The sequence below is a fragment of the Blastomyces dermatitidis genome, assembly GCF_000003525.1.
Source record: "Blastomyces dermatitidis ER-3 genomic scaffold supercont1.6, whole genome shotgun sequence".
Classification (NCBI taxonomy): Eukaryota; Fungi; Ascomycota; class Eurotiomycetes; order Onygenales; family Ajellomycetaceae; genus Blastomyces; species Blastomyces dermatitidis.
This window is the reverse complement of record NW_025544779.1, coordinates 3524320-3543648: the sequence shown is the minus strand read 5'-3', so window position 1 is coordinate 3543648 and position 19329 is coordinate 3524320. Positions and strand designations below refer to the sequence as shown.

The 19329-nt window shown below is 27.2% G+C and overlaps 2 protein-coding genes across 2 annotated transcripts; both read left to right on the top strand.

Moving 5' to 3' along the window:
- Nucleotides 1-13741: 13741 nt before the first annotated feature.
- On the top strand, nucleotides 13742-14119 carry BDCG_17279 (uncharacterized protein; the record flags this gene model as incomplete). The annotated part of the gene is made up of 2 exons (XM_045426422.1): nucleotides 13742-13757; nucleotides 13980-14119. 2 exons carry the CDS (start codon nucleotides 13742-13744, stop codon nucleotides 14117-14119), a joined length of 156 nt encoding a protein of 51 aa, XP_045281630.1.
- Nucleotides 14120-16156: 2037 nt separating this feature from the next.
- Nucleotides 16157-16426, top strand: BDCG_17278 (uncharacterized protein; the record flags this gene model as incomplete). The annotated part of the gene is made up of 1 exon (XM_045426421.1): nucleotides 16157-16426. The coding sequence occupies one exon, from the start codon at nucleotides 16157-16159 to the stop codon at nucleotides 16424-16426; it is 270 nt and encodes an 89-aa protein (XP_045281629.1).
- Between the last annotated feature and the right edge of the window lie 2903 nt (nucleotides 16427-19329).

The window sequence follows — 19329 nt, the reverse complement described above, 5'->3', positions numbered from 1 at the left end:
CTTGAGAATATTGAAACTATACTCTTAAAGAGAAGAGCATTGTCATACTCTCAGCTATATCAAGACTCTGTTGTGATTTCACACAGCTTATTACTTTTATATGAATGATTTTATCTTATCTGAATCAGTTTTCAATCACTCTATAACATCATTCAGATATATTATAGAAAGATTTAATTAATGAATATAAGAATCTCACTTCTATATGAGATTAGCAGATTACTCTTTCTTGATAGTAAGACACTGCTGAGGTATCACTCTAGCTATTCTTACTCATGAAATAGAAGAAGAGTATCTACTCATTATCTATATAGAATAGCTAGATACTGACTTCTCATCAAAGAAGTCAGTGATTTATTTTTCTTTTACTGAAATATATACAAGAGTTACTGCATGTCTTATACAATCTTCTTAGTATACTAAGTATCATATCTGTGATATTCTTGTAATAACTCTGTAGTCTATGAGCTCGCTATTCAAGCAAGATAGTCAAGCTCACTTATATAGCTTCTTAAACAACTATCTCTATGTATCACTGCTAACTAGTCACTGCTTCAGTTCCGTTACGTTATACTGACCGTGTAACTGTGTCTGAGATCAGAATCAGAATATTTAATAGTTTTATTATTAATTTAACTGATTTCATTACACTGTTTTAAGATTAGATAGTAGTCTTATACTATCTCAGTGAGACTTACTGTCTACTCTTATCATATTTTTTAAATAAAGATTATGATTTTCACTTCTCAATTTAAATTATTTTTATTACTTTAAATGATATTAAATCTTATTTAAGTATTACTAAAAAGTATTTACTTTTTAAAAAATTAAAAATAGTCTAAAAAAAACCTTAAAATGTCCAAAAATAGTAACTTTATACTAAGAATGAAACTAAATGAAATTAAATAAGATCATTTTCTTATTTTTTCTAAGTCATGATTTCATTTTGAGATCTGATATATAGTTACTTTATATATTTTTTTAATAATTAGTCTCAGCAGAATTCATATTAAGAAATGTATGAGATCAGATTAAATAAAATCAAATATGAAATTTATAATCTCAGCAGTCAGTCTACTTATAACTGAAGATTTAATTATTATACAGTGATATAGATTACTATCTATTATGACTTTTATATTATACATATTATCTATCACAGTAGATATAAGAATTACATTTATTATCATTTTCTCTTTAAATTATTATCATCTGACCTCTTCAAGCTTCTGCTTATAAGTTTAAGTAGAAGTTAATCTTTTCTCTGTTTCAGCAGAGTGTTTTTATAGTTATCTTCTAAATCTTTCTCTAATATAATATAATTGATATAAACTGTCAGTGTTAATCTTTCTCTCAAATAAGAAGATATATAAATTAATCAGTAGTTGAAAGCAATATATTCTAATTAGTTACAGTTAATATACATCTCTTATTGACATTAATCAGTAACTTCTTCAGAAGTAATCTTAGAAACTCAGAAGTCTGTTTAGACAGTGAAGACTCTTACTTATACATAGATATTTAAGTCTACTTAATTCATAATATCTACATTATTATTCTTTGACATAGATGTATAAGTTGCTAGACTGATTACATAACCGTGTCTGAGATCAGAATTAAACTTTACAGTTATTATATTACTTAAAAGTATTACTTCTGATCATAATTTATATTTATTACATTGATTTTAAATCATATTATTTTAAATATTAAAGGTTTCATATTCACTTTTCAAATAAAAATCTAGTCTCAGATAAAGAATATGTTTGAATTCTTAGTTATATTTTCATTCTGATCTCATTATTGAGAATGATATTAAATGAGACTATGAAATTATTTCTCACTTATATATAATATTATAACATAGTACTCATTTGTTGAAAATTCAACAGAAAGTGTTACTAAATATTATTACTTTTCTAAATACAGATTATAATTCATATAATTTTAATTATAAAAAAAATATAAAATATAAAAAAAAAACAAAAAAACAAAAAACAAAATAAAAACAAGAAAAAATCACAATGAAAAAAAAAAGAGAAAGAAAAAAAAAATAAAAAAATAAAAAATAAAAATAAAAAAAATCAAGATTGCAGAGCTATAGTACTCTTAAAATACTCACTTTTCAAAGTCTTTACAATATTTATTATTAACTATGTATCTCTCACAGTGAGAATAACATGATTATAATAAGTTATTATTTTAATATTATTTAATAAATAATCAGTATATATCTGTATAAATGTGAATAATTAGAAAATATACACTTAAAAAGTGTGATCAGAATAAACTCTGCTATCACTTGAATAATATTCAGAATAGAATACTGAAATTAATAATTCTTCTTATTAATTTCATAAACAAGATATATAAAGATAATCTGAAGAAATATAAGATTCACTGACTTCTAATAAAAACAGATCTCATGAAGAGACTCTATTTTTATAATATTAGAGACTGAGTGTTATTATAAAGTGTTACTTTTATACAATATATATATACTTACTGTGATGATTCATTCTCTGTGTATATAGCTGAGAATTATAACTTTCTTATATTATACAGCTCTCTCTAAAATACTGCTACTGATTTACAACTTATACAGTCTTTCAGTTCAGTACATACTGTGTATATACAACTCTGTATGCTGAGATTGTATTAATCACTATAATCTGATGTAATACTTACTTTTCACAGATCATGTTTTGTTTAAGAAGAGAGAGAAAAGTTATAACTGTTATTTTATTAAGAAGAAATGAATAATTAGTATTATTAAATATAATTTAATTCTTCTATATTTAAAATTTGATTAGTGTAGCGTACGCCGCTATGTAGAGTTAGATATAAGAGTAAAAACTCGTCTGATTTTCTAAAAGATGAGAGATGGACGTACGCTCTTATATATACAGTGATTGTTTTATAGAGATTAACTCTTGTAGAAGAAGTGATTGCCTATGAAGAAAAGAACAGAGGCTCTGTAGAGAAGAAGTGAAAGCTCTTATAGAAGAAGTAATTGTATATGAAGAAAAGAACAGAGGCTCTGTATAGAAGAAGTGAAAGCTCTCATAGAAGAAGTAATCACATATGAAGGAAAGAGCAGAGAGAGAAGGTAGAAGCGGAAGCTTTAGAAAACAGCAAGAAATGAAGTAAAAGCTAGAGTTGAATAGAGAATTGACTTGAATAGAAGGCGGAAGCACGTCACAATTAGTCTATACTCTTCAATTTGAGAGTTTCTAAGAGTGTTTTAATAGTTTTCATATCAGCTTGAAATTAGTGATGAGTTGAAGAAGAAGAGAAAAGAGAGAAGAAAGAAATAAAAATAACTTATCTTTATAATATAAAAACAGAGAATTGCTATAATCATTCTCTCTAGTAATAAAAATCTGTTTTCTACATATATCTCTGATATAGATTATATAATAACTGCATACAAAGAATATCAATAGTGTATATATTAAATGAAGATAATATTGCTATATAATACTGTAGCTGTTTCTGTACATCTCTGAAAGCTGTTAATATTTTCTTTAAGTCTCTTTATATTTGATAAGTTAATAATATATTTTAATAGACTCTCTCTTTCATTATTATTATTATTATTATTATTATTATTATTATCATTATTACTATCACTATTATTATTATTATTATTACTATTATTATTATTATTATATTATTACTAGCTATCTCTTCTATCTTTATCTCTTTTTAACACTCACTAAAATTAATTATATTATCTCTTTTTAAATATTCTGCAGTTCTGCAAATTATCAAGATATGTAAGTACTATCACAGATTAAAGAAAGAGAAGAAGAAGATGTTTAAGTAAGAGAAGACAGATTATAAGACATATTATAATATCTTGAAAAGACTCTGTAAGAGAGTAGAATAATAACAATTTTAAGTAATACTTCTAATAGATTTAGACTGAACTAAGTATAGAAATAATACAGATAATACTGTCTATAAAAGATTGAAAAAGAAGACAGTGAAGAGTCTTATACAGTAGTAGTGAAATCAGAAGAAGTTCTGAAAATAATTTAAGATTAAGATAAAGAGAGAGAGAGAGAAGAAGAGTATTACTATAAATAAGCAGTGATAGAAGAAGATTAAGAGAGTATTAAAGTAGAAGATAAAGAAGTCAAAACTAATAAGTTTTTTATTAAGAGATAATAAGTTTTGATAACACTTCTATTCTCTAATTAATTAGCAGAAGCTGATAGAGAAGAAGAAGATTAAGACCTTGTTCAGATCTTAAATATACTTCATGATTCAGAATATTGAGAAGACAGCTCTACTCTCTGAGCATGTCAATCTGCTTACTACTGAGATGAAATCTGAGACAGTAGACTAGAAAATGCAGGATTTTAAGACACAGATTAATCTGACTGAGAGAAAGCAGTGAGAACTCTTCTCTAAGAAGAAAATAAAGAGAGATTTTAAGATGATTATTATCTCAGATAAGAAGAAGAAGAAGAAGAATGAGAATAAAAAGTGAATTATAAAGAATAATAAGAAGAATAAGAAAGAGAAGAAAGATAATAAATAGAAAAAGTTTTTTTCTTTTTATATTAGTTAGTTATAAGTTCATAACTATTAGTTAATAATTGAAATTAATTTTAAGTTTTCAAAAATTATTGTACAAGTTATAATCAATTATCAATATCAGAAATAATATATATATATATATTTAACTATCATGATTTACAAATCACTATAATATATATATATTAACATTTTTTCAATATTGATATTTATAATATTAATATATTTTTAATAATATTATCTAATAATATAATTTAATAACACTCTCTTTCACAATATTAATATATTTCAAACAATATAACAGAGATTAATCAAGATTATTTATTTACTTTTATACATTAATAATATTCAATCTGAGTTAGTACTAAAATTATAACTAAGTTAAGAAAGAAGATTATTTTCTCTTATAATAATTCTTCTTATATACATTAGTAATTAGTTATTATCTTTATTAAAAATAAATTATTATCTTTCTTAAATTTTCATTATATCTTCTGAATTCACTTCTTTCACTTCTTTCATTTCTATTGAAGATTCACAAACTCTTTAAGAAATCACTGTGAATTATAAAGTCTATATTATTTACAATTCAATACAGAATACTCTCTTTCAATTATAATAAATAATCACTTCATTCTTCACATCTGATTTCAGGTCACAAAATTTATGAAAAACTCAACACAAATATTGAGATGAACTATGAAATAATTATCAATAGATTGTATTACAGATTACTGAAGAGTCATCTCTCTATTATAATCACTGTAACTTCATTCAGAAATATTCATTATAAACTAATTATAACTCTGATGAAATTTCTCAACATCTGAAGTCATCAGAATACAGATAATAAAAGAAAAATAATCAGAAAATTACTACTGAGCTGATAAGTTACTCTATTAGATAATAATTTTTAGTAATACTAACTTTCTAATTTGAAGAAAATCATATGAAAATAATCATATATCAGTACTCTGATTTCACAACTCTCATCTGATAACTTCTGTGAATAATTTCTTTATATATGTATATCTCTGAATCTTTCTCTTTAATTCATTAAAAATCCCGAATTCTGAACACTTCTTTAAATACTTAATTCAAATCTTTATATTTCATATTGATCATGTCTTCAGTTCAATCTTGAGACATACTACAAAGTTAATATGCAACATCTATAATCAGAGTTGAAGAATCATCAAAGAGTGTCTCTCACAGTGAATATATGAACTAGTATAAATAATCTTACATTTATGAGAGTTACATGTTATTACATTGATGAGAACTGAACTTATTAAGAGATATTAATTGAATTTGAATCATTGATCAGTAGTCATACTAAGAATTATATAGCAGAGATATTAATGACAGTAATTAAAAACAACTATTGAGATATTAGTCTCAGTCTTCTTACAATTACAACTGATAATACTATGAATAACTGCACTATAATGAAGAGCTTGAAGCAAAAATTAACTTTGTGTTTCTGAAATGATAAACAAGATCATATTCTCTGCATTGCTTATATGATTTAACTTGTGATGTAAACACTAGTAAAGAATCTTAATATTGAGATAATAAATAATAAGATGATTGATTCTTGAGATGAGAATAGACTGACTGCTGAGATCATGAATTTCATGTTTAATCTCATTTGATCTGATTTCATACATTTCTTGACATGAATTCTGCTGAGACTAGTCATTAAAAAAACATGCAAAGTAACTATATATCAGATCTTAAAATGAAATCATGACTTGAAAAAAATAAGAAAGTGATCTCATTTGATCTCATTTAGTTTCATTCTTAGTATAAAGTTACTATTTTTAGACATTTTAAGGTTTTTTTTAGACTATTTTTAATTTTTTAAAAAGTAATGCTTTTTGATAACACTTAAATGAGATTTAAAGTCATTTAAAGCAATAAAAATAATTTAAATTGAGAAGTGAAAATTATGATCTCATTTGAAAAATGTGATAAGAGTAGACAGTAAGTCTCACTGAAACAGTATAAAACTACTATCTAATGTTAAAACCATGTAATGAGATCAGTCAAATTGATAATAAGACTATTAAAAAATCTGATCCTGATCTCAGACATGATCACACAATCAGTCTAGATGAGAATGAGATGAAAGTAATTACTCAAGTAACTTTTGCATTTCACTTTATAAAAGATAATGTTTTTTAATAACACTTTTTAATATTGCTTTTTAATAATGCTTTTTGATAACACTACTATTAATTTTGAATAGATTGACTAATACTTTAAATATCACAGATTTGAAACATTGTTAATATAATTTATATCTGCTTTAAATAATAACAATGATTTCATAATATTTAATAAATAAATAAATTAGTTACATCACTGAATATAATACAGAATATTAGAATACAGTGAAGTTCAATATATAAGATAACTATTCAGACTCTTTGATTGTATCAGATAATTGATTATTAAGTGCAACACTCTGATCAGAAAAAGATTCAGATATTGAAACTTTCTGATATAAAGTGAACTCAGTTGAAATATGTAATTAATTTACTGTTTCAGTTTTATAAAATAACAAAGACAGTCTTAATCACTTATATATTAATACTTCAGTCAGTATGATAAGTGTATAACAGTTTATTTACTTATCTTAAGAAGCAGTTGAATCACTTAAAAAGAAATTCAGTCTGAGATGATGCTATAGTGCAGGCTATTATTACTGTAAGAAATAAACTGATATATTATTACAGTAAAATTGAACAATCTTTTGCAGAGTACTATGCTGTAGCAGATCTACTAGATTTCTCTTATTAAGTTAATATCTACACTTCTCAAGATTGAACAGAGAAGAAATGAGACTTATATATTAAATTAGTCTAAGACTACTACAATGTCAACTATCAGAGATTTGAACAAGCAGATATTAGAGATATGAAGATAGTGAAATACAATTCTCTAGTAAGTAACAATCTTTGATAACACTTCATATTATATAGAACTATAATACTAACTTTGAAACAGAACTTGCATATATTGATTACAACTGAAAATCAGACAAAACTACATGTTTATAAAACTGAATTTAATTACTATCTTTAAGATAATCTGATGAATTTACATATGAAATCAATTCTAAAGTTATGAAAAATTATTGAGAGTATATATTTAACTGTTGCACTGATAGACTGACCGTATGACCGTGTCTGAGACCAGAACTAGATTTTTTGATAGTCTTATTATCAATTTGACTGATTTCATTACACAGTTTTAACATTAGATAGTAGTTCTATACTGTCTCAGTGAGACTTACTGTCTACTCTTATCACATTTTTCAAATGAGATCATGATTTTCACTTCTCAATTTAAATTATTTTTATTGCTTTAAATGACTTTAAATCTCATTTGAGTGTTATCAAAAAGTGTTACTTTTTAAAAAATTAAAAATAGTCTAAAAAAAACCTTAAAATGTCTAAAAATAGTAACTTTATGGCAAGAATGAGACTAAATGAGATCAAATGAGATCAGTTTCTCATTTTTTTCAAGTCATGGTTTCATTTTAAGATCTGATATATAGTCACTTTACATGTTTTTTTAATAGCCAGTCCCAGCGGGATTCACGCCAAGAAATGTATGAGACCAGATCAAATGAGATCAAATGTGAAATTCATAATTCCGGCGGCCAGTCTACACATCAGTGATTAGTTATTGAAAATAAATTATCATCTTTCTCAAATTATTATCATGTCTTCTGAATTTACTTCTTTCACTTCTTTTACTTCTATTGAAGATTCACAAACTCTTTAAGAAATCACTGTGAATTACAAAGTCTATTTTGTTTACAATTCAATACAGAATACTCTCTTTCAATTATAATAAATAATTACTTCATTCTTCACATCTGATTCCAGGTCATGAAATTTATGAAAAACTCAACACAAACACTGAGATGAACTATGAAATAATTATTAACAGATTATATTGCAGATTACTGAAGAGTTATCTCTCTGCTACAATCACTGTAACTTTATTCAGAAATATTTATCATGAACTGATCATGACTCTGAAGAAATTTTCTGACATCTGAAGTCATCAGAATGCAGATAACAAAAGAAAAATAATTAGAAGATTACTACTGAGCTGGTAAGTTACTCTATTAGATAATGATTTTTAATAACACTAACTTTCTAATTTGAAGAAAATCATGTGAAAATAATCATATATCAGTACTCTGATTTCACAACTCTCATCTGATAACTTCTGTAAATAATTACTTTGTATATATATATCTCTGAATCTTTCTCTTTGATTAATTAAAAACTCTGAATTCTGAACACTTCTTTAAATACTTAATTCAAATCTTCATATTTCACATTGATTCTGTCTTCAGTTCAATCTCAAGACACACTACAAAGTCAATATACAATATCTAGAATCAGAGTTGAAGAATCATCAAAGAGTGTCTCTCACAGTGAATGCATGAACTAGTACAAACAATCTTGCATTTATAAGAGTTATATGTTATTATATTAATGAGAACTGAACTTATCAAGAGACATTAATTGAATTTAAATCATTGATCAGTAGTCATACTGAGGATTATATAGTAAAGATATTAATAACTGTGATTAAAAATAACTATTGAGATATTAGTCTCAGTCTTCTTATAATTACAACTGACAATACTGTGAATAACTACACTATAATAGAGAGCTTGAAGAAAAAATTGACTTTGCATTTCTGAAATAATAAACAAGGTCATATTCTCTGCATTGCTCATGTGGTTTAACTTATGATATAAACACTGATAAAGAATCTTAACATTGAGATGAAGAATAATGAGATGACTGATTCTTGAGATGAGAATGAGATGAAAGTAGTTACTCAAGTAACTTTTACATTCACTTTACAAAAGATAATGTTTTTTGACAACACTTTTTAATATTACTTTTTGATAACACTTTTTGATAACACTACTGTTAATTTTGAATAGATTGACTAATAATTTAAATATCACAGATTTGAAACATTGCTAATGTGATTTGTATCTTCTCTAAATAATAACAATGATTTCATAATATTCAATAAACAAATAAATCAGTCACATCACTGAATATAATACAGAATATTAGAATATGATGAAGTTCAATATATAAGATAACTGTTCAGACTCTTCAATTGTGTCAGATAATTGATCATTGAGTACAACACTCTGATTGAGAAAAGATTCAGATATTGAAACTTTCTGATATGAAGTGAACTCAGTTGAAATATGTAATTAGTTTACTGTTTCAGTTTTATAAGATAACAAAGACAGTCTCAATCACTTGTACATCAATACTGCAGTCAGTCTGATGAGTGTATAACAGTTTATTTACTCATCTTGAGAAGCAGTTGAATCACTCAAAAAGAAATTCAGTCTGAGATAATACTATAGCACAGGCTATTGTTGCTGTAAGAGATAAACTGGTATATTACTACAGTAAAACTGAACAATCTTTTACAGAGTACTATACTATAGCAGCTCTACTAGATCTCTTCTGTTGAGTTAATATCTATACTTCTCAAGATTGAATAGAGAAGAAATGAGACTTATATATTAAATTAGTCTGAGACTACTACAATGTCAACTATCAGAGATTTGAATGAGCAGATATTTAAGATGTGAAGACAGTGATATACAATTCTCTAGTAAGTAATGATCTTTGATAATACTTCATATTATATAGAACTATAATACTAACTTTGCAACAGAACTTGCATATATTGATTATAACTGAAAATCAGACAAAACTACATGCTTATAAAACTGAATTTAACTGCTATCTTCAAGATGATTCAATGAATTTACACATCAAATCAATTCTAGAGTTATGAAAAATTGTTGAGAGTATATATTCAACTATTACACTGATGATGTGTGATATTCTGATAATTTCATTAACAGAGGTGAGAATGAAGTGAAAGTTCAACTTAAGTTAAGATATTTATCACTATTACTGAGAACAATTACAAGAAGAAATAATTAAGAAACTTATGATTATAAAACATGAAATTATCAGACAGTTTAATACCTCTGATCACAGTATATCAGAGAAGTATAGTTTTTATAAGAAAGTGAAGAATAAACTTGTACAAGAATGTATTTAGTTATTTCATGAGTGTTATCAATAATCATTATCAAATTCTGATTATATAAGCAATCACTGAATGAACTGAATGAGACTGATTTTAATCTTCAGTCTCAGTCTCATTCTGATTTTGAAAGAATAATCATCTTTCACAGTTTATTCTGAGAAATTACTCTCATTTCACTGTTCTTGAGTTAAATCTGGTCATTTTTCACATCATTTCTCTCAGAAATGATTCATTTTCAGATTTTTTTAAGGCTTGATTCTGATGAGACTCACATCAAGAAATGTATGAGATTAGATCAAATGAAATCAAATGTGAAATTCATGATCTCATCAGCCAGTCTAATCAGATGTATATAATACTGATTTACATGTCTTCATTTATAAATAAAACTTCTATTTTACACAATTCTTCAATTGATCATTGATATATTAATCTTGATTAGTTAATGAACTGATGACATCTTCATCTACACTTAGTTTTACAAGCATATTCAACCTTTATAATAAGTAGAGAGAGAGATTAGAAGTATTAAAATATATAAAAATGTCTAGATATTTCTTCAGCACTTATATTATATTTATATCTAATTTAATTAGTGTTGAAATTGTCTGTACAGAGGTTTCTTATTAAGATAATTATTGAATTTCTTTGTATTGATATTATTGAGTTGTATGTATATCAGCTATCTATTACTGTTATAATTTCAATATTACTCAGAGTCACTGTGACACTGTATCTATACTTGCATTTAAGAGTTCTCTTATATTATCAGTAGATATAGCTATATTATTCATTGAATATATAATATCTATATTTAAGAGTTCTTCAGAATCAGAAGAAGTGTAATTATATAAATATCTTATATATCTAAGATATCAGAACTCTCAGATCTTTTACTGATATTCTCTTCATAAAATCTTATTACAGAGTCAGAGTAACTGATAGATAAGCTTCTATTTAGAGACTCAGTATCTGCTCAACTGATTGTTTATTTCTCTATTTCTTATATATTATTACATGTTCAAATATCTTCTCAATAAGTAATTGTTTCTAATAAAAAGATGATAAACATTTTTCAAGTATAAGAGACCTACACTGAATAGATCAGTATTAATATATAGATTTTAAATAATAAAAGTGAAAAATGTTAGAGAAGAAAAATAAAAAGAGAAAGTATAAGAATCAGTAATTAAAGTGAATATTTATACATGTATGAGATGAAGCTTCAGAGTGAAAGAATAGAAACTTCATAAGTTCTTCAGTCAAGAATCAGTGACTGAGAATTAAAGCTTTCAGTAAAAATCTATGAAGTGTAATGAAATAGTCTTATAATTAGACATAGCTTATCACAGTTTAAATTCTTTTACTAAAGCTATTTCTCTTTATAAAAAAGTATTAAATTAAATATTTAAATACTATTCTGTAAGAAAATAAAATCTGTTCACATAATTACTATATTTAATATTATATATACAATATTTATAAAATTTAACAGTTATTTTAATGTGAGAATTCATCTAATCTCAATGTAATTGAAGTAGCTTGATCTTGAATGAAGTGCAGATTATTAAAAAAAGAAGCTTTTAAAAACTGTATAAAAGTAGTTAAAGTATAAGAGCAGGTATGAAAGAATCTGTTACAAGAGAAAATACAGGCATGAATTAAGTGAATTTCTGTACATATTGAAAAGATTACAGAGTTAGAAGATGACAATGAGTATAGAGAAGAAAATAGTATAGATAAGATAAAAGAATAAAATACTTATCTAACTCTGCAGAGTGATAAATTAACATGCAGATTATATATTAAAAAGAGTGACAGATTTCATGTTAAATGATAGTGAAGAGTGACTTGTGAGACAAGGAATAATCAAGAGCTGAATATTCAGTATAAAATACAGTGTGAATTTCTGCCAAGATTTGTGACACTGTCTAGCTGTTTTTTTGCCGGCGTAATTCTTTTAATAGCGCTCTCTCACTAGCTAGCAATCTTTTCAGTTAAGCAAGCTTTACACTCTTTGCAGCTTTCTCTACACATCTTCTATTTTAATCAGGTTTTAAAAGCATCTAATATATTACTTTGCTTCACTCTGTAAATAAATCTTTACATCTCATTTTTCAATATAATATTATGTAGACTGGCCGCTGGGACTATGAATTTCACATTTGATTTCATTTGATCTGATCTCATACATTTCTTGGCATGAATTCTGCTGGGACTGGCTATCAAAAAAACATGTAAAGTGACTATATATCAGATCTTAAAATGAAATCATGACTAGACTGGCCGCCGGGATCATGAATTTCACGTTTGATCTCATTTGATCTGGTTCCATACATTTCTTGGCATGAATCCCGCTGGGACTGGCTATCAAAAAAACAGATAAAGTGACTATATATCAGATCTTAAAATGAAATCATGACTTGAAAAAAATGAGAAAGTGGTCTCATTTGATCTCATTTAGTCTCATTCTTGACATAAAGTTACTATTTTTAGACATTTTAAGGTTTTTTTTAGACTATTTTTAATTTTTTAAAAAGTAATGCTTTTTGATAACACTCAAATGAGATTTAAAGTCATTTAAAGCAATAAAAATAATTTAAATTGAGAAGTGAAAATCATGATCTCATTTGAAAAATGTGACAAGAGTAGACAGTAAGTCTCACTGAGACAGTATGAGACTACTATCTAATGTTAAAACCGTGTAATGAGATCAGTTGAATTGATAATAAGACTATCAAAAAAATCTGATTCTGATCTCAGACACGGTCACACGGTCAGTCTAATATTATGTAAGTCTTACTATTTCATTTATATTCCTTCTGAATAGAATAGAATATCTCAAGTAGTTATAAAGATATATGTAAGAGGCCTACACTGAATAGATCAGTATTATATTGATAGGTCTTATATAACAAAGATAAAAATGTTAAAGAAGAAAAGAAAGAGAAAGTGTAAGAATCAGTGATCAAGATAGATATTTATACATGTATGTAATAGTGTACACAGTGGAGCTTCAGAGTGGAAGAATATACACGCATTCATAGCAGCTGAGAATCAGTGATCAGAAATGGCTGAGAATCAGAGTATATACTACACACATTTGTAGCAGCTGTGAATCAGTGATCAGAAATGAAAGAATCTATGAAGTGTAATGAAATAGTCTATATGATTAATCAGATGCAGCCTGTCACATTAGCCTTCTCTTTTCAGAAGCAGTTCTCATCAGTCAAGAGCTACTGTTTTGAATAATACAGAACTCAGAGTTCAGGTCAGTTGATCATAGCTGACTCATTGATATCATATAGGCTCCACCACGAACTCGCTCGATTTTTCGAATAAGAACCCGCCGATAGATCCATCGAAAAGCCCTCGACCATATGAGCATTTTGACCCCATCGCCGACCGCATACCCCGTGTGGTGGTGGAGTTATCCAGCCAAATGTGAACCAGACGTCGTTCGGAACTCCTGTGTGGGATTATCCCCCATTCTCCCCTATCACACCACAACCCCGGGCCAAATTGCCATACAAATTGTAAGGTGAAGAGACCTAGCCATATGCACCAATCTTCTCGATTTTGGAAGATCCCCGATCTGTAGTTGTGGAGATATCTGAGAAGCGACCTCCGCGAAAACCCTGTCCATCTTTGATGTTCCAAAACATCAACGCCAAGTCCCACCCTTGTACCGCCCTTCCTAATCTGGCCCATCCCCGGCAGAAAAATACAAAAAGATACCTCAGCAATAATATCAAGCACATAATCAACAGTCACTCCTGAAGTGCAACCTCTGCAGTCTGTCTTCAGTGTATCTAGACATCAACACCAAGTCTCACCCTCGTACCACCTCTCTCAATCTGGCCCATTCCTGACAGAAAAGTACAAAAAGATATCTCAGCAACTGTACTCAATACATAATCAGCAGACACAATAACTATAAAATCAGTATATCTCAAGATCTGACTGAGCCTTTGATTCCTAGACTGGCCGCCGGGACCATGAATTTCATGTTTGGTCCCATTTGATCTGGTCCCATACATTTCTTGGCATGAATTCCACTGGGACTAATCATTAAATAAACATGTAAAGTGACTATATATCAGATCTTAAAATGAAATCATGACTTGAAAAAAATGAGAAAGTGATTTCATTTGATCTTATTTAGTTTCATTCTTGACATAAAGTTACTATTTTTAGATATTTTAAGGTTTTTTTTAGACTATTTTTAATTTTTTAAAAAGTAACACTTTTTAGTAACACTTAAATGAGATTTAAAGTCATTTAAAGCAATAAAAATAATTTAAATTGAGAAGTGAAAATCATGGTTTCATTTGAAAAATGTGACAAGAGTAGACAGTAAGTCTCACTGAGACAGTATGAGACTACTATCTAATATTAGAACTGTGTAATGAAATCTGTTCAATTGATAATGAGACTATCAAAAATTCTGATTCTGGTCTCAGACACAGTCACACGGTCAGTCTATTAATCTCTGCACAGTGAGATATATTAAATCTAGTTTTAATATCTCAATATTCAATAGATTCTGCAAGAGATTGAGAACAGCAATACTAGGTTTCTATTGAATTTGAGAATTAACTCTATATTGATATAATCATTGACAAAGTCTTCTATTTTAAGATATAAATAATCAGTTTCTCTACATCCCGCTGGCAATATTTACATTATTATATAGAAACAGACTTATATTCTCTATAATATCAAGACTCTGAAGAGGGAAAGTCTTGATAGAGAGTATACAGTAGTGCATATCTTAGCAGTTTCTATCTCATTCTTCTACAGCAGTTAATGTAAAAAAAAAAAAGATTTTAGAAATAGTTTTCTACTTCTCTTGAAAAAGTAAGATGTTTTTCTCTGAGTTTTATACAATATTCTTACAAAGAATTAAAAACAGGGTTGTTTTCTATCATAATTTCATATTCTTTTAAGTAAGAATTACTTTTTCAGTGACTGAAGAGCTTTCATTAATACTTAATTCTTTTTTATACTCTTTATTAACTGATTTGAGTTGCACACTTGTTGTGTGAGAAGAATTGAATAATTTAGAATAAAATTGAATAGTTTTAATCAATTTCTCTGCAAAAAATTAATTTATTTTTTGTCAGTTTTTCTCTCAAAAACTGTCATATCATCTGATTTACTATTAATTGATATCATACTTTTCCTCACTGTATCTCAAGAAAGAGATTGTAAAGATTTTATTGATTTATCTTAAAAATCAATTTTAGTTTATTAGATTCTCTTCAAAAATCTAACCTAGTTACTGAACTAGTGTGAAAAAAATCAGGTGTTTTATACACAAAAGTCTGTTATTCTTCTTTTGAAATAGTCTGATCAACTTTTCAATTGAAAACAGACTTAGAAACCTCTTAATTGAAACAGTGTGATCAACTTTTCAATTCAAAAGAGTTTAATAAATATCTCAATTAAATTAATCTGATCAACTTTTCATTGAGTAAGAACAATGAGTTCATCAAAAGTACACTCAGTTGATGTGGAAAAGAATGCTTTCTCAAATGCTATTCCTGAGATTGAAATTCTGAAGAGAAGAAAGAAAGAAGAAATAGAGAAACAACAAGTTCTTGAAATACAGAAACTTGAAAAAGCAAGTAAAATTCTTGAAAAGCAGTGTCTGAGTGAGATGAATGAAGAAGTTCTGTTAATTCTTCATACTCAGACTAGACAACTACAGAAAGTGATCAAGTTCAAACTTGAAATTTCAAACACAGTTTAAAAAACTTTGAAAATTTCTAATACAATCACTGACTCTTCAGTTTACTCTTCTTTCTTTTCTACTTCTTCTTCTTCTTCTTCTTTAAATCAGAAGAAAACATATGCTCAAGCAGCTGAATCTGCTGTCTCTTAAACCTGCTGTCTCTAAATCTGCTATCTCAAAACCTGCTCAAAATTCTGAGAAAACTGAGAAGAATACTGCTCATACTTCTAGTGATAGAAGAGTGAAGAAAAAAATGTAAAAAGAGAAAAATCTTCAAATCTCCAGAAATAGAAGACTTATTCTCAAAGTCTCAAATCAGGACATATTGCAGAGAAATAAGCTAAACTCAAACCTTATTTTCAGAATTAGAAATAAAATCAATCAGCAGTTCTTTTCTCAGTTAATGATTAATATTGAAGTTCAAAAATCAGTTATAGCTTCAATTGAGCTATTCTTCTTTGAAAACTTCATTATTCTGATCACAATGCCTGAATTCAGTGCAGAATTCCTTATTCAGAATGAGAATCTCTGAAAATCAGCAGTAGAATCTTTGTTAAACACAATAATTCTATCTGAGAGAGATGAAAAGTGAGACAAATTCATTCTTCATGATATTTCAGTTGAAATTTTTGACTGTGAAGAAGGAATGCTACATCTCAAAAATGAATTAAAAGAATACAACTCTATTCAACTGAGAAAAGAGCCTGTATGACTAAATTCAATTGAGTTCAGACAAAGTAAAAGAAATGCCTCTGTTCTAGTATATACAAAGACACTTGAACAGTCAAAGATCTCTGAAGTAAGAGTAGTAGATTTGAAAATGAGAGTTCATGAATACAAAGACTTAAGAATGAATCTCAAAGCTCAAACACAGTGTTCAAACTATCAAAGATATGAACACTTTGCAATCTCCTGTTTCAGAGACTCAAAATGTGCATTCTGTGTCAGAGATCATAAAACTAGTGAGTATAAATGTGAAACATGCTCAAAAAGAGGTGAAATATGTCAACACACTCTGCTTAAATACTCTAATTGCAAAGAAAAACATGCATCTAGCTCAAAAGAATGTATGTTTGCTTCAAGAACTCAAAAGAACTGAAGAAAAAATGAAGCTCAAAGTAAATCTAGAACTGAAGAGAATAGTCAAGTCAGTAAACTCACAACTGCAGACTCAAAAAGAAGAAACTCTCAATTATCTAAGTCTTCAAACTTCAATTCTCCAGCAAAATGTAAACAGAATTTGAATCCTCAAACTTCTGTTAAGATTAGAGAATTGAGAAATGACTCTGATAATAAACTAGATATAATGCAAGCAGTTGAGATTTCTACTTTTCAGAACAGTTATAATCTACTATCTAATGATAGTGATTAGATTCTACTCTACTCTCTTTTAGTATGAATATACAACAAAAACAACAAAAAAAGTTTAAAAACTCTTCAAAAATCACATTTATTTAAAATAATGTGAATAGAAACTCAAATTGCATTTATTCTTGTCTTCAAATTGTATTTGAATAAAAAGTTGATTTTATACTGCTTCAGAAGCTGAATTTTGATGCTGAGCAAAAATATGTTATTTCTTATTCAAGCTACTACTGCTTTTTACCTCAAAAGTCTGAGATAAAGTTGAGAGTAGTGATCTATGAAAAAAAGAGATCAAGATATCAATTTAATCTAAGATTTGATATCATGTCTGACTCTGATATTCTGATGAGTGATATTATAGATAAACAGAATGAGTTTAATACTATACAGCTCATAAATATCTATAATGAAAAGTTATTGAAGAAAAATAATAATATCTGAACAATTAATAGAGGATTTCTGAACATAACTTCATTAAGAAACTCTATAATTGCAGGAGATTTCAATGCACATCATCTCTGATGAAATTCAGAATGCAAAAGAGCAGTAAGAGCTGATAATCTAATTAAATGAATCTTTGAGCATTCAATAGATTTGATTAACAAGTCTGATTAACAAACATTCTTTAGAAAAGACATGAAACAGAAATCTATTATAGATCTAATCTTCATATCACAAAATCTAATAGAAAAAAGACTTGTAAACTGGTATATTGATTCAAATGAGACATCAGAATCAGATCATGAGATTATTCAATTTAATATTGAACTGAGTAAGAAATAAATGAGTGAAAATCCTCTTCTCTCTAATCAGTTTAACTTTGAAAAAGCTGACTGAAAGACAGTTGAAAAAAGTATAAAACTGTTAAAATCTGAAAGACAGAGTGAGCTATATTGAAATTCTGATCAAGATATCTCAAATAAAATGCTTGAGAATAGAGTGAAGCTTATTACATCTATTATTCTAGCAAGTGTTAAAGATAATATTTCAAAGAGAAAGTCTTCTAAGTATTCAAAATCTTGATGAAATGAGAATATTACATCTAAAAGAAAACAATTGACTACTGCTAGAAGAAATTGAAAGAATGATATAATTTCTGATAAAGAGTTCAAAGCTGTCAGAAATGAATATTTTTCAGATATTAAAAAAGCTAAAATAGACTGCTACAATAAATTTCTTGAAGAAGCATAAGAAAAAGAAGTTTTTAAAGCTTTTAACTATACTAAAACAAGAAGTGTAGCAAAACTTCCAACCTTAGAATATGAGTTTCAGAATGAATTATATACAGCAAACTCTTTTGAGAAAAAATATCAAGCTTTTATAAGAACTCTCTTTCAAAACTCATCAGATTCAGATTCAGAGGAAGAGAATATGTCATATCTCAACTATATTGATGAAAATGACTGGGAATGGCCTGATCTTACTCAAGATGAACTAGAGTCAGCTATCTTCTCAAGTTCAGTTAAGACTGCTGCAGAGCCTAATTCAATTAATCACTTAATTATTCAAAATACATACTTCTACTTAAGAAATGAATATTTTGAGCTCTTTTTCAA